This window comes from Falco cherrug, chromosome 6 (genome assembly GCF_023634085.1).
Source record: "Falco cherrug isolate bFalChe1 chromosome 6, bFalChe1.pri, whole genome shotgun sequence".
In the NCBI taxonomy this organism is placed as follows: domain Eukaryota; kingdom Metazoa; phylum Chordata; class Aves; order Falconiformes; family Falconidae; genus Falco; species Falco cherrug.
In genome coordinates this window covers 45,296,547-45,320,856 of record NC_073702.1, presented here as the reverse complement: position 1 = coordinate 45,320,856, position 24,310 = coordinate 45,296,547, and the positions used below count along the sequence as shown (strand labels likewise).

Below are 24,310 nucleotides of genomic sequence, written 5' to 3'. Positions count from 1 at the left end.
GCACTTATATCTTACTCCCATAGTTGCCATGATTTATGAATTTTGAATATGAATAGAGATTGAAACTAATCAACAGATGGTTGGAAACATGAATATGCATGAATTTTGCATCCCTGTATTACTCCACCAGGTATTGTTTAGATGTAAAGAATATACATGTTGTCTAATCACCGCTTTTGGAACAGAAAGCTAGCAGCCTCTTTAACTGTCCTGTGTCTTATACATTTTGGACAACAAACTGTGGTAGATGTATATATCCTTTGAAAAGGGAAAAGGAACTAAAACCTGACAAATATCTTTATGAATCCCTAACGACCTTTGCTTGAAAATCAAACCATCACAAAATTTCTCTTCAATGATAGGCAGGAATAAAATATGTTAAGTATTACTAGAAAGTAATAATTTCTATTTGCAGCTCCACAACCTAAAGAAAATCTAAGGCACTCACAACAATAAATCAGTAAATAAATGAGAAAATAAGTAGAAGTATAAAGGCAGACCTTAACATCTAGCAGCAGTCTATTTTATATGAGTAATAAGATGCTGCCACCTTCTGAAAAAAGCTCAGCATGACTAGAAATGTTACCTTTCCCACAAGGCCAAAGTAACGTGAGATCCACATTCTGACCCAAGAAAATAAGGCAACAAAACAAGTTCTGCTCCAGCATTAATAAATTAAAAAAATAATCAGCTGTACTTACATGTTCTTGCTCAAGAAGCTAATCTGAGGGTGGCCTCAACAATTCCAAGTACAAATGCAAGCATCTCATCTTTATCCCAGCTGAGGAAAATGCTTTGACATCTACTAACCACCAAACAGGCAAAACTGCCACTGAAGCAAGCCACCAGGACAGTCACCTCTCTTTAGCCATACCCTTCTTCACCTCTTAAATGCCCACCTGTTTGAGGAAGAGTCTACTCTCCTTGAGGACAGATTCCAACCACAGCTTCCTTGCTATAAAGTGACAGAAAGTCAACATTTCTTTCAGTGGTTTCTTTGAGAACAATCTGCCCCTCCAGAGGTGCAGTCACCATCGCTGACAACCCGGGGCCACCTATCTGGTAGAAATGGATACACCAAGGGTGGTGGAATGAGCCACCCTCCATGCCCTGTAAACAGGCCCCTGTTATCAACACTGGCCTTGTGCTGATACAGAACTGGGAGCTTCTGCTCAAGCAGAGGATTCCAAATCTTGGGTAACTCTCAAGAAGCAATGATCTGACACGTTAGCTCCCTCTGCCAACTTTAACCTTTACAATGGTAGCATGAGCTTTATTTATGATTTATGGGTCCAGCCGCAAAACGGTAGCAAATCAGTGTCACTACTAGCAAATCAGTGCTTCACAGTCAGTACCTCTGTTGTGAATAGATTGATCACCTTCTCAAATTTTTTCCTGAAAAAATAAAGTTGTGGCATTTTACCCTGATTTTCAAAGCAAATGAGGATTGTATCATCTTACTGTCTAGCTGCTCCATCCTATAACTTTTGAATGCATTGACCAGTTTCAACTAAAATTAATAGGAAACCGAAAGTCTTAAAAATACTATTTCCAAAAGTTTAGAGAACCCCCAGGGGACATAGCCAGAGGAAAGCGATCTCCAACAGCTGCACTGTTAACAGGCCAACCTGCTTCAAAGAATCACTGAACTAGAGCCTCGTGATTTGGGGGAGGAGGAGAAAAAATCATAATCCAAACTAGAAGACACATGTGAATTTCCTGGGCAACACCTAAGGGCCCACAATGGCAGAATATTAAAGTAGATTTGTTTTGGAGGCAATTCTGAGTTCTGCTGGGAACACGGCCTAAAACAAGCAAGAAATATGAAGGAATCAAAAGATGTCTTGAAGTCATATCTAATACACTTTTTTTTCCCACCTATTCAAAACACCCTGCCATAACGATAATTTTTTGATGCAGCTATTAAGATGTTTCCAGTAATTCAAGAAACGTAATTCAAGAGTCTATGCTTCAGGATGCTTGCAGGCATAAAGCAAACAGATATGGAAACACAGAGCTCCCTCTTGACCTCTTACGACACCCTTTGCAGGCAGTGCAGAGCCCATCACCCCTCTATACATTTACTGGCACGTCCATGTTTCCCGATGCTAGTGGGGAGCTCTGAACACGCCACTCCAGTGCTTTGAGGCTCCATCCATCTGCCAAAAAAATGACGAGGCAGCTGTTTTGGGGGTTGCTGGGGGGCAGCTGGGAGGTCGTACTGTTGTTGTGTCACAGAATCAACCTTGATTTCATGATAAACTTACAACAAAAGTTGTGACAGGTGTAAAGCTGATGAGTTTTCATTGGAAGCATTTCCCCAAAACTCATTCAGCCTTTACTTCCAAGCCTTGCACAAGGAGTTCACCGCCATCTCGGGTGGCCAGGATCCCATCTGGGACTTTTTGCTGAAAACTAAGGAAGTCACAGCTTTGCTCGCTCCAGTTTTGACTGTCGGGCCTTTTTCCTTAATTTCCGAGCAGAGCGCTAGGCTTGGCATGGAGCCCTCCACCACGCCGATTTTGTCCGTCGCCGTGTGCTCACACAGCCACCACCTCCCCCGGTTACCTGCCGGCGTTCCCCCGCCGCGCTTCCCAACAGCCATGCCCGGCGGCTCGCGCGAGCGGCGCGTGCAGGGGGTCCTCCGGCGCCTTTGCCGGGGCGACCCGCTCCGGGCACGTCTCTGGAGAGCCCGCGGGGCTACGGAACTGGAGAGCCCGCCGGGCTACGGAACTGGAGAGCCCGCGGGGCTACGGAACCTGGAAGGGCCCGGGCGGAGGGGCCGAGGCGCGCCGGGGCCGGGCGGGGCGGGGCCGAGGGCGGGGCCGAGGGCGGGGTCGAGGGCGGCCCCGCCCGGTGGAGCTGTTCAGGGCAGAGGGTGCTGAGCGCCGCCGCGCCGCCTCGCGCAGCCGGGCGGGGCCGGCGCCTCCCCGCGCCGCGCTCGCGGGTGCCGGCGGGGGGAGCCGGTCCCGCCGCTCCCGCCGCCGCCGCGCCCGCCTGCGCGCCGCCGCCGCCTGGGGCTATGGCGGCGCTGGTGCTGGTGCTGCTGGCGGCGCTGGGCGGGCGGGCCGTGCTGCCGGGCGGGCGGTGCGCGGCGCCGCTGGCCGACCTGCGGTCGCAGATCTCGGGCGTGGAGTCGCTGCTGGAGGAGTTTCGCCGGCAGCTGCAGCAGGAGGAGCCGGGACCGCCGGCGGCGGCGGCGGGCGGCGACGGCGGGGAGCAGTGCGGCGGCGGCAGCAGCTTCTCCTCCAGGCCCGACTCCATCATCCGCACCAAGGACTCCATCGCGGCCGGCGCCACCTTCCTGCGAGCCCCCGCCGCCGTGGCGGGCTGGCGGCAGTGCCTGGACGCCTGCTGCGCCGAGCCGCGCTGCACGCTGGCCGTGGTGCAGGGGCCCGGCCGGCCGCGGGGCGCGGCGGCGGCGGAGCTGGGCTGCTACCTCTTCAACTGCACGCACCGCGGCCGCCCCGTCTGCCGCTTCGCCCCGCACCGCGGCTACAGCAGCTATAGCCGCCGGCCCGCCGGCTTCGCCCCGCCGCCGCCCGCCGCGCCGCCGGGTAAGGGCCGCCGCGGGCGTCGGGGCGCGGGGCCTGGCCCACGGCGGCTTCGCGCGGGACGGGCCGCGCCGCGCTCGGGGAGCGGCCGGACGGCGGGGGGGAAATGGCGGCAGCCGGCCCCGGGCGCGGGGGCGGGACGGGGACGGGGACGGGGCCGCTCTCCGCGACGCCGCCGCCGCTTGGCGGGGCCGCCAGCGAGGGGGGAACCTGCGCGCGGCTTCCCCGGCGCCGGGAACGGGCGCCCGGGTCAGGAGGCCTCGGCCGCGGCGGGGAGGGCGGGAGCGGACGGGGCGGCCCGTCCGTGCGGGGGGTACGCGGGGAGCGCCCCTTCGGGGCGGCCCGGCCCTCACCCCTCGGCCTGTGCGCAGCCTCGGGAGCCGGCGGGGCTGCCCTGGGCGGCGGGAGCGCGTCCGGGGGGGCAGGCGGGTCCCGGCCGCGGGCCAGGCTGCCCGGGGCGCCGCGGTGCTGGGCAGCCCGCACAGCCCGGACCGCTGCCGCCGGCGCTGCCAGCGCCGGGAGCGGTAGCTGGGGACAAGCACGTACCCTTCCGGGGCTGCTGTCCGGAACGGATCAGCGAGGCAGGGTTCCCGGCCACTGAACGCGGAATTTTTCCCTCCTATGAACGTTAGAGTGTGGCTGAGGAAGACCGGGATAGCTCACCGGCAGCCCGGAGACTCCGTACCCGCCGCCGGAGCCTGGGCCGCATCAGAAGCCGCAGTTTGTTCCAGCCTGAAACATATTTAAGAACAACATAATCCAGAGCCAGCAGCTGTAGATAAAAAAATGTCTGGGTTTCTCGATTTGGAGTCTGTTTCCTAGCAGCTGACCCAAAGAACTTGCTCGCACTCCCCCACCGCCTGTTGTTAAACCTCTTCCATCTTAACTAATGCTGTTAATTTCAGTACCTTCTGTTGACAATACTTACCTAAATTATCTTCAGCGATATTTCTCAACTGTAGTAAATTAGTCATGAAGAAAACCTAGCGGCGGTGTTAATGAAAACTGTGTGTGCAGGTGCCACCTGCTATTACTGCTCCCTTGGCAGGGGAGACCTCAGGCTTCAGGTCCACCCAGTCCTGCCTGTTTTACGAGAATGCCAACGCGAATTCCCTGGAAACAAGAGAGAGCAGCGGCTCAATTTTTGGAGAAGTTATGGTGCCTAAATACTGTTTTCCAAGTGCATGGGCAGGTAAACTAGACAGCTATAGGGAGGAATTTATGGCAGTAAAGATGAGACAAGCTCATCTTTACTAGGAGTCCCAGAAAAACCCAAGGAGTATTTTTGACATTTTCAATGGGAAAAGTATTAGTTCCACAGTATTATTTATGTAGCAACTTCTGGGTAATTGTAGTTTATAACCCTGTATGCACTTGCAAGATAGAAGGCTTAAAGCTTGATTTTAGGTCAAAGTCACAAACAATTAGGCTTCTTTGGAAACCTTTGAAAATATCCTTCATGAAAATGTCCTTCATCACTTTGAACTGCCTTAATTACATTAAAACCTGGCCCTAACTTAGAGTGCAGTTAATAATGGCACAATATAAATAATACTATTGCTCAAATGATACTCTACCTATTAGAAATCCTGAATTTCTTAAGTTCTTGAATTCTGGCATGCCTTGTCTTTTTGGAAGCTTTCATGGCTATCAGCACTGGGCTTGCAAGGCAATTTCAGTTTCTAATCTGCAAATTGCTCTGTGTCCTATTGGGTTTATTTAAAAGTCCGCCTTGTGGGTGATGGTGCTATCAGAAACAGGGGATTATGACTTAATGCAATTACACCAGAGCTGAAGCAGAGCCACGAAGGAGAATGAACTTTTATTCAAACATCTGTCAGCTGTGACATAGACCAGGAGAGATAAAATTAAGATTGAATTATTTTGCCATCTGATGGTATGTTACTACTCAATTCTTGAATTACATTGAAAAATTGATCTGGACAACCGTGCGTCATCACAGGACAATGAAAACACATCTCTTTTCCCTTATGTCACCCCATAACTGAATTTAGGAAATTTAGAAAAGAGCTTTTCATATCAAGATGTTCTTTCACCAGGGGATCACGTTTTACCTGTTCTTCCCCCACACACACCTCCAAGCACTGTGGTGTTGAGTCTTCTGCTGTTCTCTTTTTGATAAAACCAAACCAACATCTGTTCATAAACATTGTGTCCTCGTAATTCAAAATTTTTTCTGGGCATTAGTATACAGTGATCTCTAGGATGTTGTGGTTTCATTTATGTCAAGGATCATCAGTAAACCAAAACAAATTGCTTATTTAATTCTGGAAGCAACTGATGACAGATAGGTATCTCTCAGATCAGGCATATCTCTGTGTACTTCCAGAATGGTCAGCGGTGGGATGAGTTTTTGAGATTGAACATTTCAGTGTAAATCCAAGTCCTTCACTTTAAACCCCATTTGTGCTGGTTTGACTGTGGATTTACTTTGCACTTCCGGACAGTTTGTGCTGTGTTACCAATTGCCTGTACTGAAAGAGGTCATGGTTTTGCCTTTGTTAGGCAAATTTTTAAATTTTTGACATAGAAAGAAAGAGGACTTGAATGCCTCACCACAAATGCCTGACTTTCCTTCTGTGCTAGTCACTAGGGATGAGCAATGGGAGGATTCAGCATTAAGGTAAACTAATATCAAAGCCATTCAGGAATCGGCAGTGAAATAACCTTTCATAACAAAGCTTTCATTCAGACAACTAGCTGGCAGCTTCATTATTGCCAGGGTTTTGTTAGTCTAACCTGAAAAACTTGTGGTCTGATTGGCAAAAGTACTTAGTACTCACAATTTTAATCGGTAAGAACTGTACTTTGAATATAGTAAAATGCTACAAATCCTGAAGAGTCTGAAAATCAGGCTTTGAATGTCTTAAATTAGGCACTTAAAATTGGTGGTAATTTCTGATGATTTTTAATCATTATGTGCACTGCTTCACTAGGATGCCAGCTTATGTTAAATAAGTCTTTCACTCATATAATGATGCATTATAAAAGGAAACTAAAAGCTTGTTAGGTTATACAGAGTACTATAAAAGGTGTGCAGTACCTGCCATCTGAATATTTATGTAATTCATATTTAAATCCATTTTCCTTAGTTCAGATTAAAAAAACTACACTGATTATAACAATGCTGTTTGCTGTATTAGTGAGACATCCCTGTACGTAGAGAGGTGTTCTATGCCATGTGCTTTTAATGTCGCAGTTATTTCCTGAAGACATCACTGAATATGGAAAAGTTAGCTAAAATTTAAGTAGATAATACCTTGCTTAATGAAATGTGTGCTAACGAACCTGTCCTGTCTTTCAGGAAGTTGCACAGTGTTAAATAAATACCTTAACCAAGATAAAATATGTTTTACATAAATAATCACTCAGCTTCCCCTCATAAATAACTGAGCTTCTGTTTTTTTATTGAAGGAGAATACGATGAGCCTCCACAGTGCAAGGCAGGACAAGATATTGTGCTGCAGTCACCTGTCGACTGGGTGCTTTTGGATGGCCGAGAAAGTTTAGATGACCATGGGATTGTGCAGTATGAGTGGACGCTGCTGCAAGGCGACTCATCGGTTGAAATGAAGGTACCCATGCAATCTCGCGCATGGCCAGTTACTCGCAGATTGTTGTGTTCATACAGTTTTAAATGTTAAGTGTATTCAAATGGATATGGCTACCAGGCACCAAAACTAGGATGACCGTACAACTTGAGCGTTTATTTCATAGAAATACAGAGCAACCCAGTTTGGAAAGGACCTCAAAAGATCATCTGGTCCAACCTTTCATGAGATGAGGAACCTAGATGAGATTATTTCATCTGTCCAATCATATTTTGAAAACCTCCAATGATGGGGACTATACCATGTCCCTGGGAAGTTTGCTCCAGTGATTATTTCTAGCGGTTTATACAGTTCACCTCTATCCAGGATGGCACAAGATGGCCAGCAGCAAACAAGTAGATGCTAATACTCTATTGTATTTCAGCTCTGCTGTCTTTCACCATTGTTTGTGCTCACTGCACTTGGTTTTCTGCCTCTGTGATCCAGGTTACATACACCTCAGTAATTGAGTTACTAAAAATAATAAGGTATTTAATAAGATCAACAGTCTTCTGTCGATGTTTATGGAGAAACTGCAAAGAAATGTGTGATGTAGACCTTGTGAGGTATCTTGGGATACTATTTTATTACATCCATACAATTTCTGCTGCAGTTTGTTTTCAACTTAACCATCAAGAGATGGGTTCTCCATCCTACCATTCTTTGTGAATGCTCTAGGAGCAGCAGAAAAGGAAAGGAAAAATGTCTCAAACCTATAGACTCTACTCAGTCTGTTCACAGCCCACAATATTCAGGGTGCACCAGGAACTCCACCTATAGCAGGAGTGACTTGTAAAGGGGAGAGCGTGTAGACCATAGAACTTACTGTTGCTGAGATGCTGCCAATGGATAGGAAGAGTTTAAACATCAGCAAGATCAGCAAGAGGAACAGTCCAAAACCCGAGAGGCCACGTGTGCCAGTGCCACCACAATGAGCAGTACTTGACAGTTGCTGCTTATGTCTGTCCAGCTCAGTAATATGAAAGACAAATTACCAGTATCAACGAAGTTAACTCCAGATGTGTAATGATGGAACAAACCAGAGTTTCACCTAACACAAAGAGAAAGCTGAATGCATTGAAATCTAAAATTGTCACCCATGGAAAAACCCAACAGAGCAACTGGTTATTCCTTAGCCTCCTGGAGGACAGTGTATGTAATGTACATACCTACAGTATGTAGGTAATTGAAGATCACCATGTCACAGTTAAGTTATATGCTGCTGGCTGAACCCAAAGAAGACTATTGGGTTTCTCTGGTGAATAGTTACTAAAATTTATGCATAAGAAACTTTGTAAATGTACTCCTCACAGAAAACACATCAGGGTTATTCAAAAGTGTTACTAAAGCCAGTTCTGCGTGCTTTTAAAAGTTCTGTCTTCTACTGCAAGATCCACATCTTTGGAAGGGTGACTGCACTCAGCCAGTTCTGAATGACCTGAGGTTGTATTGCAATTTGAAACTGTCATTTCAAAGACCACCGGGATCTTGTCTATCTTCATTTATTATTTTATTGGCTTGAAAATTAAAAGGTTAAAAGGCTTTGATAAGGAGTGTGAACAGCATGATACATAGAAAAGACTTGCATGAAGCTTTAAGAATAGTTGCTAGATATCATTAATATTTTATTATCAAGAGTTGTTAATCTGACCCTCTGCAGCATTGTTTTATTTAAATAATAATTAAATACTCTTTAAATTAATCTTTTGTGTAGTAATGTATCTAGAGTAAGACAAAAAAAGTTAATTAAAAAATGTAAAGTTCGTGTTTTTACTTTTACTCCAAGTCATTTCATAAAATAGAGACAAGTCTTACATCCATTTTAACTTGCAAAATTCTCATTAATCTTGATGATTTCTTTATATTTGGTAATGGAAAAAAAATTGACACACATTCATGCTTGAATATATACTTTCCCATTGTGTTCAAATGAGCAGGGATTTCTCCAACAGATAAGTACCCTGATGATTATGCATGGTAATTAAATTTTTAGAGTTGAAAGAATAATAGTGATTTTTTTCATACAATCCTCAGTTGCTGTCTCTCTAGTACTTCAGTTGCTGTCCTGAAATTACTGGATTTCATGTCATTTATTCTCAGAAAACAATATATGAATCCATAGCTACAAGGGAGAATGGGACTGTGTTTAAATAAGATGCAGCTGTTGCATTGCATTTGTGTACCAAAGAATAAATAGAAGGCAGAGGAGGCAGGACTGCTATAAAGAGATCTTAGCATATTGTAGGAGGAATTTTTTTTTTCTATTGTGACTGATTATTGCTTCTTAGATAATTAGCTTCTCAGATTGCTACCACATACTGTAACTGTGCAGCTCCATGACACTTAGGGGCAATTATGGGTTGTTTTTTAAAAAATCCTGACTATCTGGAATGGTACTGTCAAGTTTGAGCCAAATTCTGTAAGAAAGCAGGTACAGTCACGCATTCTTCAGGGCAGGGTGGAGATAAAAAGGAAAGCACAGAGGTTTCCAGGAGGAGTGGCAGCATATTCAGAAGTCAGTGGCATTTCTTTGGCTTTGCACTGAGAACAGTTGGACTCCATGGCTCATGAGTTTTAAATACCATATTTTCTCTCCCAGCAGTCATGGTGAACAGCAGCAGGTGTTTTTAGAGCATATTTATTTCTGTAATACACTAAAGAATAAAATCTAAGGGGTCATATACTCCATCAGGAGGTAATCAACAGCATGATCAGATAACTGAGTGCATTTGTGTAAATAGAAAAAGAAAGACATTTCAGTTAGGAGATTCACTTACCAAAAGAGAAAAATGCATTTATCAATACACCCTACTATAAAGGTAGGTCTAGGGCTCTATTATGATATTTATAAAAAAATCCCATTCTCTTTTAGGCATGAAAAGCAACTTTAAATAAGCAAACCAAAGAATTTTGGTTGTAATATTAACGATAATCACAGAGGATTTAATGTACCTTTCATTTATTTATAAAAATATCCCTGTGTGCTTCATTTGTAAAAAACCGATACATATCCAATAAATATGGAGTGCTTTTTTGTAGTTACTGAAATATGTGTTACTGAATTCTCAGACAGCTGGAGTTACTCGTGACTGGTAATTGTCACAAGGTTAGAAAACATTCAACATTTTCAAGTATCACATTCATTTAATACAAACTTACTTCTAAATGGCTGTGGTACTAGTAATGCCAGTTTGTTACCTGTTTTAAATTAAAATTTTAAAATTTAAATTAATTTTTTTAAACATTAGATTTTAATTGAAGTACTTTCTGGATTTGTATCACATGACTTTCTGAAACCTATTGTTTAGGTCACTCACTATAGATGAACTTAGTTCTGGTTCAGAGCAAGGCATGGAAATGCAGTGTGTGGCATGGAAAAATCCAGTCCAGCAATTGTAAAAGTTGTACGTGACTACATCAATGTCATGCTGGACAGAAGTAGGCAATCTTATTAATAAAACAATGCTATCAGTTACCTTATCATAAATAAATATATAACAAAAGTAACTTCTGTGGATACATGTGTACTGTCCACTAACTCGATAGAGGGCAAAATACTCCAATATTTCACTGCCTGCCCTCTAAAATCACATTTCTAAGTACCGAAGAACTAGTCAAATGTACGTTTCCATTTATTCTCCAGTGCTAAGATCCACAGCTCCAGGTACCATGAAAAACAGTACAGTTAACAAAAGTTAAGTGTGTTTATTTTAACAAGAGGATGCAGAAAAAAGATCAAGCCGTTACATGTTGATGCATATGTTGGAGTGGGCTGGCTAGACTTAAAAGAAATATTTAATCTGTGTGAAAAGCATTGTACAGAAGTGAGCGCCCTATTCCTTGAAGTTTATGGACAGATCCTTTATACCAATATGGATTTTTTCGTTGTGTGTCTTTAATCAGGTACCGCAACCAGGAACACTGAAACTGTCTCACATTCAGGAAGGCGGGTATATTTTCCAGCTAACTGTGACAGACACTGCAGGTCAGCGGAGCTCTGACAACGTCTCTGTGACCATCCTGCCCATGGTTCATTCTGCAGTAGGTGAGAAAATGACTGGAGCTGTTGCCTGTGTGACACCCAGGGTATGGTATTCAGAGCAAGGGTCTTGATGGAGGCAGAAACCTTATTCTCCATATCTAGTGCTTTATTTTGCCCTTATTTATCACATAATGACACCTCTTTCAGTTTTGAATTGCTGTTTCAAAGTGAGAAAGTGAGCAAGTGTCACTTGTATGTTAGAGCAATATTTTCAAGCATTTCAGTGTTCATCCTTGTATTGCTAATAAGCGTGCAGGGTTGGAAAAATTAACATAACAACAAAAAGTATCATAACAATGACTATACATTTCATTGTATAGTCAGACGGTGTGTGTGACATGACAGGGCTTGTGCTATAGGGAAGACCCAGTTAAAATCAGTTAATAGTATGTGTGAGACACAAACTAGTAATAGTATTGACCTGCATCTGTAGTCCAATCATTTCTGATAGCTTTTTCTGGTTTTCACGCACGTAAGCTTTTCTGTGTAATGGTTGTTATCAAAGCTTTATGTTACTGGGGAAACAGACCCATCATTTTTAAACTCTGAGCTCAGGAAACATGTAAAAAGCATAAAAGGTACAAAACAAGTTAGATTTCAGTGGCTGTCAATTCTGAACTCTTTAATGTCATAACTTCTAATTACATTGTCATTGCCAAGTTGCTAATACGATCTGCTGCCCAGGCACAAAGTAAAAGTTAAATTGCATCATCACTATGTTCAGCTGAACCAGTGAAAATTTTGCTCTTCAAAGAGAGTATTCCCTCTGGTAATAAATTGGTATTACAAAAATCCAGTTATGAGTCTGCTTAATAATGCCTGTATTCCAGATAATGGATGACAAAGTTATTTTCATTAATGTTTAATTCAGCTAAAGCAGCCAGAGATGTTTGCTGGCTAATTTATTTACTGCTGTGGTATCTGTGGTATCTTTTGGATGGAGCACATAGAGGATTTGCTGCCTTTTTTCTTTTTCTAATTCCCTGAGTAGGTTTGCAATTCAAGTGCTACTGCTGTAGTTAAACCAGTGCCTGGTGCCTTAATGCATGCAAGACCTACGCTATTTTTAGTGCTGAGTTTAGGAGATGCATTTTCTAAGTATGATTTTAGGGGTTTTAAATAGGCGCCTGTGTTTCTGCCATACTTCCTTAGCGTTGTGCACCTTTTTGTACATAGCAGGGTAACATCCAAAGGCTTCCTTACGCAAATTGATTTGCTGTTACAACATTAACCAAACACTGAATTTGATAGCACTTTACAAAGCAATGAACTATGCTGCTGCTGGTAAGACAAAAGCATAGATGTAAACACTTGATAATTACAGGGTCAGAACAGGTTTCAGGAAAGCTTTGAGTATGCAAAATGAAACGTCCAGAGACAATCTCAATTTCCAGGGGAATCTAAATATTAAAGCAGGCAGCAATCAATTCATTCTGGTGAAGGTCACTTGTGAGACCTTGTACTTAGTCCTGCTTTGGCATGTGCTATATTGGAGTCAATGGATTGCTGGTGTAAATAAATTATGAGCATTCTTTTCGTCTTTAATTAGGTTGCAGAAAACGTGCCATAAAAGATCTCATATAGTCCATATGCATGTATGTAAAATAACATATTGTCAGAAATACAGAATGGGTATGTAGTAGAAGTTATGTGTTGGGGAGATGCAGTTACAGACATAGAGATTTCATTCATCTATTTTTAGGACTGTCCTGGGTCTTTTAAGCCTGGGAAGATCTCCTTTCAGCTTAGGCCAGCAGAGTAAAGTGCTGTAGGAGTGCTGCACAAGGTGTAAGGTGCAACAGCCTCCAGGTTGAGTATTCCTGTAGTAAAGAGATTGCCAGAATAGTGATGAGGGTGCCTGGAACAGCTATTAGCTATATTAGCTTTTGTGTCAATATAGCATCATATAGCTGAGCCTGGCCTTTCTTCAGCTTCCTGCCTTGTTCACAGTCCTTCTTGGCATAGCATGGCTTTGCTTTTTCCTTGATGCTGCAGATTTTAGTCACTGAATCAGTATTTACTGCTGGGATATCTCTTTTGGTAATTTGGGAATTGTTTCTTAACAGCCTGTGTTGGGGTCTGCTCTCGCTACCAGTTTATCTGCGATGATGGCTGCTGCATTGACATCACATTTGCTTGTGATGGTGTGAGGCAGTGCCCTGATGGATCGGATGAAACCTTCTGCCAGAACTGTAAGTGCGCCAGGCCACAGCGTAGATTGTGAAAGTAACCACAGCCTGAACGACCCAAGGGGAATGATGCCCCTTCTGTGGCCTCTTTCCCTGTGGGCCAGCAGCTTGCTCCGACCATAGAGCCTTTCATTGGAAATAGCACATGGGAAAGTTTAATGTCCACATACAGCAGATGCTCAGAAATTAACTCCCATTTTTTCAAAGCATATCAAAACTGTCCCCAAATGACAGATTTTGTGTTGAGTTCTTGACATTTAAAAGATCAATTCTATACTTGCATGGTGATTCTGGAAACAGAGACCCTGTTCCTGATCTGAAAAGGTGTCTCAGATGTACACTTCAGAGTGCACTTACACACCTTGCAAGAATCTAAACCCTGGAAATATGGGAACCAGTGGATTCACCATCTCTTTGTTTGCTTCCATTACTCATCTTCAATATAAGCCCATGCCCAGCCAAGTGAACAAAAATCATCAGAGGGTGAATTGGCACAACAGCTAACCACCTCTTCATTGATATTTCAGTTGCTGGATTTCACTGTAGAGTTCATGAGTATACTCTTGTTTAACAGCTGGCAGTGGGCAATTGGTAACTTGCTTTGTATCTGGAACTCACATTTTGTCGTATGTCTGAAACTGAGAAGTGGTTTAGCCTGCTTCAAGGCCCATATCAGAGGGCCTTCCATCAGAACACTGTCATTCCCTTCAATTCTGTACAAAAATGATTTTTGTTTCTGTTAACAGTCAGTCCAGGTCGGAAGACGGTAACACATGCAGCTCTTGGCACTACCCAGCAAAGGACTGTTGGACTGACCGAAAACACTGATGAAAACTCTGCAGAAAAGACCCTGAAAGCCACCGCCAGAAATCAATCACTTCTCTCCGTGGATGCAGACATGTCTAACCAGTCGCTTTCTCAGGGACCAAAGAAACAAACCAGTGGATTTGTGCCAGGTGAGAACTGAAACGAATCTGTTTCAATAAATCATTCTCTTTAAGGAAAGAAAATGTCATGCACCTTAAACTTACTTGAATTGTCTTTTGGTGCCTGGCTAACAGTAAAAATTTGCAAATGTGAAAAATACAAAAGAAGCTTGTAATAATGAAGTTACAAGTAGGTATTGCTTTATAATTGTCAAGTCTGGTTCTTACCAGGTGCAGGAAGTTAGTTAAAGTGTAGGAATGCTAGGAAAATAATACAGTCTAAGGAACAAAACCTGTGGTGAGCTAAACACAAATTCTGCCACAGGTTCAGCTGTATAAGCTGATATATAAGGCTCTTTAAATCTGTGGGGGAGTACCTTCAGGAGAACGTAACAAAGTACTGTTCAGCTTGGGTGACAGTAATTGCTTTTCTCCTGATGCCAACTGATTACCTTTTTTTCCCCCCAAAGTAATATCTTGATTATTATGGGCGCTTTTTTCTGAAGCGTGTCTCGAAGGCAGGAGAAATCTTTCATCACTGTAGAGAAGGCTCAGTCTGGTATCAAGCAACACCAGGTCCCCAGTAATATTCTCCATAGAGGCTGCAAGCCTGTTGTGAGTCAGCGTCTAGTGATGTTACAGGCAGAGTCCCCAACACTTGCCTTGGTAAAGCTCCAGAAGCTTCAATGAAATTGGTGTGTCTTTTAAGGTTCCTGCTGGTGAATTAAAATGATCTGAAATGGCGATTGAATGAAAGCAAAACTGTGTGCACAAAGCCTAAAATGGGTATGAGACCTCTCACTTTTATTTCTTCATGGTTTAGTCTGACTCTTGCCCCCAAGGTGCAACTGTTTATAAACAGCTTTATTTTCTTGTTACAACAAAGCAATGCTCAGTGCCCTCTGCTGCTGACTCTTGTAAAGGGCATTTCCCTGGTTGACACCAGTTTTCTTCAGGTGCTTGTACTCCATCTGTGGAGACTGCAAAGGGAGAGAAAACAACATTCTTCAAGAATTTACCTGTCTTAGTGAACAACAGCAAAATATGCTCTCAAATATTTCCCTCTTTTCTGGCAGTGTAGATGACCTCAGTGCTCCTTATTGGAATACAGTTCTGAAGACTGCCCCAAACCCTTCTCGCCCACATAGTCCCGAGTGACAGCTGATATGGGGCCACCCAAACTAACCATCAAATTGCCAAAGGGCATTGCAGGCTTCAGTGGAAAGTCAGCTGCTAAGTAGGTCACAAAAACCGTTGGGTTTGTGAATCCAGAAGTGAAACCAGAACTGAGGTCACCAACTTCGGCAACCTGTAATCAGAGGTTATTATTGGAAGTGCATGTAAACGCATGGCACTTTTGCATAGTCATTTTCTGTGTGTACCCGTTGCACAATGACTTACTTGCACCATTTTTGCTCTCAAGGTAGCCTTTTGCACAGCAGTAGACAGTAAAAGAAAAAATTTAGTATAAAACTAAAAAAATGTGATGGGGCTTCAGTGTACTACTAGAAGCTGTTATAATCTCTTTAATTTTAAGCAGGCAAGATTTCCAGCTGACTGTGTCTGGTTTTAATTCTTGAGATTTTAATATTGATCTTTTGACAAGACTCGGTCAGAATTTAATGTCAGTTAAATGATACTTAAGGATTTCCTTGCAGAATAGAAGGACCCAATCCTTACTGACCCAGGAGTCCAATGCTTTTAACCAAAAAAGCAGAAAACAGCTCAGTGAGTTTTTAAATCACCTATGGATCAGTTCCAAGCATGTGGTGGGACATAAAGAGGTGCTAGTTACCTGCCTCCAAAGGGAAACTGCCAAAATCTGTTCTGAGTTGCTGTCTGCCCGTGCAGATATTTAAACTCCATAGGAATCACATGCTGTACGTTAATGATTCCCAGAGGTCCAGAGAGGTTCAAGTCCTGACCCAGTGGCAAGCACCACAGTCTTCCAGGAGTTGAGGAGACAGGCATCTAACCTATTCCTAAAAATCCCTCCAGAAGCATTAATGAGATTTCTCTCATCACTGCCATCTCAGGGAGGTTACAGACCAAATCTAATAATTAAGTGCTACAAAAATGAGAGACACAGAAGCACTGGAGCAGCTCCATGAGGCCCATCTGGACAAGTGTTCAGGAGGGCAATAACTGCTAGATGCATTTTTCAGGAGAGGTAAGCAGCACTGAACAGAAATCATACCAGAAGCCTCAAAAGTTTAGCAATTTCACTGGCAGAAATCCTGTTCTGGGATGGACTTTCTGCTGAGACAGTACCAGGTTTGCTACTGCTGCCAAGGCAGAACCTGTGCCTCCAAGTCACAGTGTAAAGGTAAAGACCTTGTTGGACCAAGGCAATAATGTTACTTGTTGGCCTAGAGTGGACTTTGCAAGCATCCAGGCTCCTGGTATACCATTATAAATAAATTTCAAAAATAAGCTTTAATGATTTCAGTGTCAACATGGTGAAAAGCTGCCTGCTTAAGATATATATTAAGGGGTATGGCTTTACAGCGGCAGGACAGGTTCCAGCTTTTCACTTGAGAGCACTCCATTCAGGGCTACATTTGTCTTGCTTCTTAGCGTTTGCAAATCATGATGGAAATACAAGCCAGGAAAGAAAACATGATGCTCTTGGATCCAGTGACTGCAAGGCAGAGCAAGAGGAGGTGTTAATATTAAGGGTAATGTCTACCACAGACAACACATGGCACGTTCTAGGTGGCTGCTAGACATGATTCTTGATACAGAAGCTCTCAGCTGACTTAACAGAAGTTTTTCACAAGAAGTTGCAAGACTGGGGAGTTGTTTTGTTTTCTTTTTAACATTTGTTTTTATTACAGTGATGGTTACAGTACCAATAAAGACAGGTCCCTTCTGCTACTTACCTCCCCATTAGCAGCTTTCACATCTGAGAATCCAATAAAGATGTTAAATAAAGGGACCTCCTTGTCAAGGACTGCCATATTTATCTCTTCTCTATTTTGAAAGGAGCTGGGCTAAGCTGTAGTGTTTTGGACTGTGAGATAGTTCCTCGCAGCAGGAATATGAGCTTTCTGCCTATGAGGGTAATACTAGGGGAAATTTGTCCCAGCATGCATTTTCTCCTTACAGTTTCTCTGTTCCCAGTTCCCCTTAACCTGCTGTCTTTACTCCAGTAGCCCCTCATTTTTTGTCTCTGACTTGATACGAGCTTTTTAAGGATGTACACTTAGGTATGAAAAGGCGAAAATACGCAAGTCCGAGGTAAGGACTGTTTAAAACTTCTACCTGACTTAGCAAGGGATCTATTCACAGTAAAAAGAAAAAAAAAAAAAAAAAAAAAAAGCAACAAAACCCAAAACCTAAAACAAAACCCAAAAGCCTTTCATTGTTGACAGCGAGTGAATATTATTCTGCACTCCTGCCTTTCCACTGTGTTTCCTCTGCAGTAGGGTGACTCCAGGGGAACACCGAGTCCAACTCAAGAGAGAACCTCATCAGGCACTCAGGGCATGGGGTCTTCTGCAAGAGGTTCATGGTTTACTTTTGCTCAAGTTGGCAGGCCAAACATTTTCTTCCATAGTTGGGAGTGGATGCAGGAAGAGGCCTCTGATGTCGATAAAGGAGTCTTTTCCTTTTGCAGACACACCTCCATAGTGAAGTAACCCAGACTGCATCTCCAGCGCAGCATTTCTGCATGGCTGCCTCCAAAGTGCCCCGGTCTCCTTCTCCAGGGAAGTTTTCAAGCCCAGCTGCATATTCTGGCACTGCTGCGCTTGCAAATGAATGTACCAAAAATACAGTTGCAGCAAAGCACACTGAAGTGAGCCATGCGCTGGTTTCTAAACAGCAATAGCCAGTCTAGCAGACGGATTGAATTCACAAGCAGCCTGAAGATCTGCACGCCGCAGCATAGCCAACTCAAGTGTATAAATCACCATAACAGCTTTGCATTCCCCTGGCACAGGGTCTCTGCCTCTCCCCAGGCTGCCTGCGCCAGCTGTTGTGCAGTACTGCTCAGGGCTGGGATTACAATGTTTGACTGAGTGCCCAAGCCTTGGTCATGTTTTTGCTGCGGAGGCATTGACAGCAGTAGCCATAACTGAGAACTCTAATTTAGGGTGACTGGAAAGGGCTACAAATTGCCGTGCCCTAGGCACGGACTAGAAAATGGAAGACAAAGTGAAAACAAAACAAAACCCACATAACATACTTTATGTCAGGCTTCTAAACTTGTTTAGGGAAATCTTTCTTTGTTGTAAGATATTGAGCAGTATTGACTCTGATAACCCCTCCAATCCTGTAAGAAGTCTTAACAAAACCCTACAAGCTTTATTGAAAGGATTCTGTGATTCTTCTACCCTCCCAAAGTTTTCCCACTAAATTTCTCTCCATATTCAGGTATAGCTGCCAAATGCCTTTACAAACAGTTGACTTAAATATTCCCTTTATTCAAATGACAGGAAAACAAATTTATGAAACGGGCATTCAGATTTATTTTATATATATATATATATATATATATATATATAACCTTGTCATACAGGCTAGAGCAGCTCTAAGAAGAGCCGATGTCTTTTGGGTATTTCCAAAATAAAGACAAATACTCATTTCATTTACAGAAGACAGAAGCAGAAAAGAGCTGCTGGTTTTGGTCCCAATTACATTCAGGTTATTTTTCACAGCTCCAGTATCATACAGGTACCTTAAAGCCCGTACAGTTTACACTTAGAATTTCCTTAAGTCCTCTTTCCATGCCAGAGCAACTTGAAGAGCCTGAATGAAAACGAGGACTGCAGCTTCTTTCTAAGGCATTTCCTAGCAGGTGAAGATAGCATTTAAGCCCTCCTACCCATAACGGCATGGCAATAAAGCCAGAGCCTGGGAGGCTGTGCTGTGCCTTGGCTTGGGGACGTTAGCACTAACCTTATACCAGTATTGATGAGTCATAGAATCATAGAGTGGTTTGGGTTGAAAGAGACCTTAAAAATCATCTAATTTCAACCCCCCTGCCATGGGCTGTTCCAGTGTCTCACCACCCTCACAGTAAAGAATTTTTTCCTAATCAAAATCTACCCTCTTTTAGTTTAAAAGCATTACCCCTTGCCCAATTGCTACAGGCTCTGCTGAAAACTGTCCCCATCCTTCTTATAAGCCCCCTTTAGGTACTGAAAAGTTCCTATAGGTCTTGGAGCCTTCTCTCCTCCAGGCTGGACCCCAGCTCTCCCAGCCTGTCTTCGTAGGAGAGGTGCTCCAGCCCTCTGATCACCTTCGTGCCCCTCCTCTGGGCTCGCTCCAGTGGGTCCGTGTCCTTCTTATGCTGGGGACCCCAGAGCTGGATGCAGCGCTGCAGGTGGGGTCTCACAAGGAGGGAGTAGAGGGGGACAATCGCCTCCCTCACGCAGCTGGCCACGCTTCTTTTGATGCAGCCCAGGACACAGCTGGTTTCCTGGGCTGAGGGTGCACATCGCCAGGTCACACCGAGCTTTGCAGCCGCCAGCTCCCCCGAGCCCCACTCCCCAGGGCTGCTCCCGATCCATTCTCTGCCCAGCCTGTACTGATGCTGGAGTTGCCCCGACCCAGGTGCGGCACCTCGCACTTGGCCTTGTTGAACTTCATGAAACAATTTAAGCTTTAATTAACGGTTGTGGGTATTTGCTGCTGCCACTGACAGGGACGTGTTCTGCCACTCTCCCGAGCCGCTGGTGGTGGGTGGGAGTTACACGTGATGCATGTTCCGAGCTAATTGACTTAAACACTTCCTTAACACCCACCACTATAGGCAGTTCCAGCTACAATGTTTCACATTCATATTTTACAGATCTTGTAGCATAGTATGTTTCCACTGGCACTGGCACAGTTCTGAGGGCTGCCAGCAAATGTATCACAGTACGAAGTGCCCTTCAATATTTATGTTATCCATAAAAACCAAACATAGTCGTTACATTTAAAAACATAGGTGGATTTCTGATTTTTGTGAGGGTGTTGGTGGATTAAGCTGTCACTCTTGCACCAAGTGTCACCATAGCTACTGCTGTAGGAGTTCAGTGGGAGGGCTGGAGGGAGTCCCAGCCGAGATGCAGCAGAACTGCAGCCGCCTGCACTCCCAGGGTGAACACTTCTTAGCAGCAAAGAACACCTTGTCTCTTCTGGTGTAGTTACAATGCTCTGTAATAACTTCCATACCACACAAAGCTGAAGTGACTCCAAGTCATCCTCTTTGAAATGTTTTCTGCATGTGTTTTTATGTCTTCCAAGCGCGTAAGCTCTGCATCTGTGTGTCAGGTACCAGGCAAAACCAAGGTGATTTGTGCCGCCAGCCTCTGCATTTCCTGCTTTACAGGTTCCAAGGGTGAAGAGCAACACAACTTGAAATGGCCTCATTTTCAACTACATATAACTGTTTTAGTGATGTTTTAGCTCAGTTTGGTCTATAGCCCATTAGAGATGTTTGTAAAAGAGAGTTTGTATCCATCTTTTTTTTTTTTTCAATGTAAAATGACCCCACTTGGATTTGGTTGAGATGCATTGTGGTTTGCAGTGCAAAACTGAATTTACATTTTAGCTTTAGTTTCACATTATTTCAAAAATTCAAGTTACACAACTGGAGTCAGAAGTTCTTAATTATTTTTTTTCCTTCCTAAATCTAAGTGCTTTCACATTATTTAATTCTATTCTCCTGTGGATAAGACTTCTTGAGTCACTGAACTGCAATACTCATTTATCTTGCTTGACTTCATGCAGATAACAGTTCCTCAGGGAAAAGAACAGGTGATCAAAACGGGAATGGCATAATGGTGCCAAAGAGAGGTCAGCTTGGAGGTGGTCGTCCAGTCCCAGAAACAGGTAAGACCAACCACGTGAATTCATTTTTAATTAGGTTAGTTTTCCGGTGAGATGCTATAGATCCAGATACTATAGTCAAGAACTGAATAATGTACTTCCATATTCTGAACTGTTCCTAACATGTATGATCATACAGTTTAATTTCACAGCATGAGTTGCTCCAGATATTAGCGCCCAAGTGACAGACTAGGTGTATTTTTAAAGAAAAGTTTAAAGGTTTTCCCTACTGATTTCTCAATATATTGAATAAAGTGTCATTTGTCTTAACCTTGTTGTAGGTGCTGTGTTACCCTTAGCCTTAGGCTTGGCCATCACTGCTTTACTGCTGCTTATGGTTGCTTGCAGACTGCGTTTAGTGAGACAGAAGCTTAAAAAAGCTCGACCCATTACATCCGAAGAGTCCGATTATCTCATCAATGGGATGTATCTATAAAAGCTGGATTTAGGTCAGTTGTTTTCTCCCCTTTCTCCTGTGTCCATGAACCTCTGCCTCTATAAAAAGACCAAAACCTTTAGTTAAGTGTCAAGTGTAGAAGAAGCCTACAAGATGAGGAACATGTTCTTCCCCTTCAGTGATAAACAAGCGGGTAGATGCCCGTGCTCAGAAAAATAGATGTGTTCACACTCCAGAGAGTAGCTCCAGTCGGCTATTGCACAGAAGACACTGCAAGATGGGGAAACCCCAACCTGGCTGTGGGGTGCCCTTGTCCTCCCCACAGCAGTCAGGGCCCCAGCCGCAGCAGAGTGCGCCCCAGGGCCAGGCACTAAAGCAGCCAAGGCCCAGCAGCCCCGGCTGGCCGTGCTGGCCAAGGCGCAGAGGGAAGCCTGTGCCACCCTGCTCTTAGTGCTGCCACCGCTGTGCTCCACTCTGGGGACCAGGACGCTCCAGACCAATGCGTTACTTCACTGTCCAGCAGAGACTGATTTGTGTACTTTCCACCTGATGCACTGGGAGTATTTCCATTAAAGAATTTGTCTTGCTTTGTTAATTAAAAGCGATTGCTATCTAAGCACCAGCTTTTGTAATGAAATTTGGGATTTAAGGGACAAAGCATCTTTTTTTTTTCATTCGTAGTTTAAACCTCTGTGCAGCTAACACAGAGTCATGCTTACTAAATGCTAAAATGAAAAAATACAAGCCCTCAGCAGACAAGTTTGGACATACCAGTGTTTGACAGCAGTCATGTGCGATCCCAGAGCTATGTCTCTCCCTGGAGCTCAGGGCTTGTTCAGCCTTTTCCACCCCAGCTCAACACGCTGCATGGTGTGAGAGAGCAGCACGCAGTGGCTTTTACCTGAGATGCCGGAGTGCAGGATTCCTGCTGGTTATCCCTTAGCTCCCTGCAAAGCTTGAAAGCTTCGGCGACCTGCCCTCACCCCAGCAAAATTCTCATAGAATTAAAGCAAGTAATTTATATGTGTGAGTGAACTTCAGATGTGTTAATAGTAAAATGTGTACAGTACCTGTTATATGTACATATATATACACACCCCGTGCTGTCTATCTTGTTTGACTGTCCAAGGGCATCACGTTCATCACAGGTCCCAATAAAAACAGTCAAATGAGGCATGCATCTTTTTGTATGTCGTCTTTTGTACTTCAGTAACATCAACTTCAGCAAGAATATTGCTGTGGTATACAAATAGTTTTTCAAGTTGCTCAGTCTTCATTACTGTATGTAAAAATAGCTCTAATAAACCTATTTTATTCTTATATTTCTTGCATTGCCTTTATTCCCAGCTACCAGCTAAATTCTGTGCTATGGACCACAGCATGAGAACAGACAGAAGTACGTTTCTCCTTTCTGTGAAACAACCTTAAAAGAAGCTGGAACGTTTGCACTGGGGGGCGTTGAGATATTTTGGGTTAGGTGAGACTGAGAAAAACAGGGCGTCCACCTCCATAACCTGTCTCTTGAGCAGACCCTGGGCTGAGCAGGAAGCAGCCGCAGAGCTGGCTGTGCCAGCCGCTCAAGGGACCCAGCTGCCAGCGCTCCCTGCTCATAGCCCTCCTGCCACATTAGGCAAGGTCTGGTTGGTTGTAGGCCAGTGTTACATTGGGTCTGGGAGACCTTCTGCTGGTGCTGCCCATTTCTAACCTGGGAGCGTGGCCCTTCTTGCATCCTAGCCTACAGCAGGCACAGCAAATAGTGCAAAACTCAAAAGATCACATTTTAAATACAGCCTTCTAGGAAAGCCACGCTGCCCCTCTGGTTGGGGTGTTATTTCCCATCATGGAAATCTGTTTCGGGTTTTAATTTAATATCTAATTCTCCTTCACCATCTCACCGCAGCAGCAAGAAAAGTAGCCTTGTCTCACTGCGTCTATAGTGCTCCTATTACCAAAACCCATCACTCTGGCACGCAGCTGGCAGGAGAACAAAAGGTTTGTTCTTGTTCTTCCGGGCAGGACAACAGTGAGATCCTGCATGGAGCACAAGCCAGGCAGTACAGCCGTGGTGCAAGAAGCCGCTCAGCTTCCCAGTCACTTCACCCAACAGCAGGTTTTGTTGCTGTGCTGCTGCGAGTGGAATCAGCCTTCATGGATTTTACATATGACAGCCAAGAATCAACACCTCCAGGCAGAGCTCAAGCGAGAGCGGCAGGCAGCAAGCTAGCACAGGAGTCTGGCTATGGCTGTGCTACAGCTGCCACAGTCTTCCTAGGGACTCTTCTTTCTAGGAGGGGAGATGGTGACAGTTGTTGCTGTGCAGACCACCAGCCTGAGGCCTCTTACTTCCTATGTAATTGCAAACTCCACAGCCGGAGACTGAAATAAATAGATAAATAAGTTTGCCCACCTCACCAGAAAGCCTGGGCATCATCAGCTATATGAAGAATAAGACAAAGTTAGCAAAGTAACAGATTGGGTTGGCAGCTCCTGTAATTAGTACACACTCATTTCAGTAACACGTGCCTTCACTTAATAGCTTTCATGCTATTTGACTTCAAAGAAGAAGATACTCAACCACTGAGCCAGAGCACATCTGAGCACTAGCAGAAAAAGCCGTGGCAAGACACCCCTGTCAGCACACTGGGGGTGCTGCCTCCTCCTCCCCAGGCTGCCTCCAGCCCTCACCTCCCACTGGCACCGCTCCTGTCTCCCCTGCCCAGCTGCTCCCGAGGCTGGGGATCGCTCTCTCCTGTCGCAGAGGAGTGTCAGAGC

General features: G+C 44.3%; 1 protein-coding gene across 1 annotated transcript; it reads left to right on the top strand.

The window, feature by feature from the left end:
• Positions 1–2,932: 2,932 nt before the first annotated feature.
• LRP11 (LDL receptor related protein 11) lies at positions 2,933–22,858 on the top strand. Its single transcript, XM_055714858.1, has 7 exons — positions 2,933–3,557; positions 6,990–7,150; positions 11,069–11,210; positions 13,274–13,399; positions 14,143–14,352; positions 21,043–21,144; positions 21,423–22,858. Exons 1-7 carry the CDS (start codon positions 3,023–3,025, stop codon positions 21,575–21,577), a joined length of 1,431 nt encoding a protein of 476 aa, XP_055570833.1. The 5' UTR covers positions 2,933–3,022; the 3' UTR covers positions 21,578–22,858.
• Positions 22,859–24,310: the final 1,452 nt, after the last annotated feature.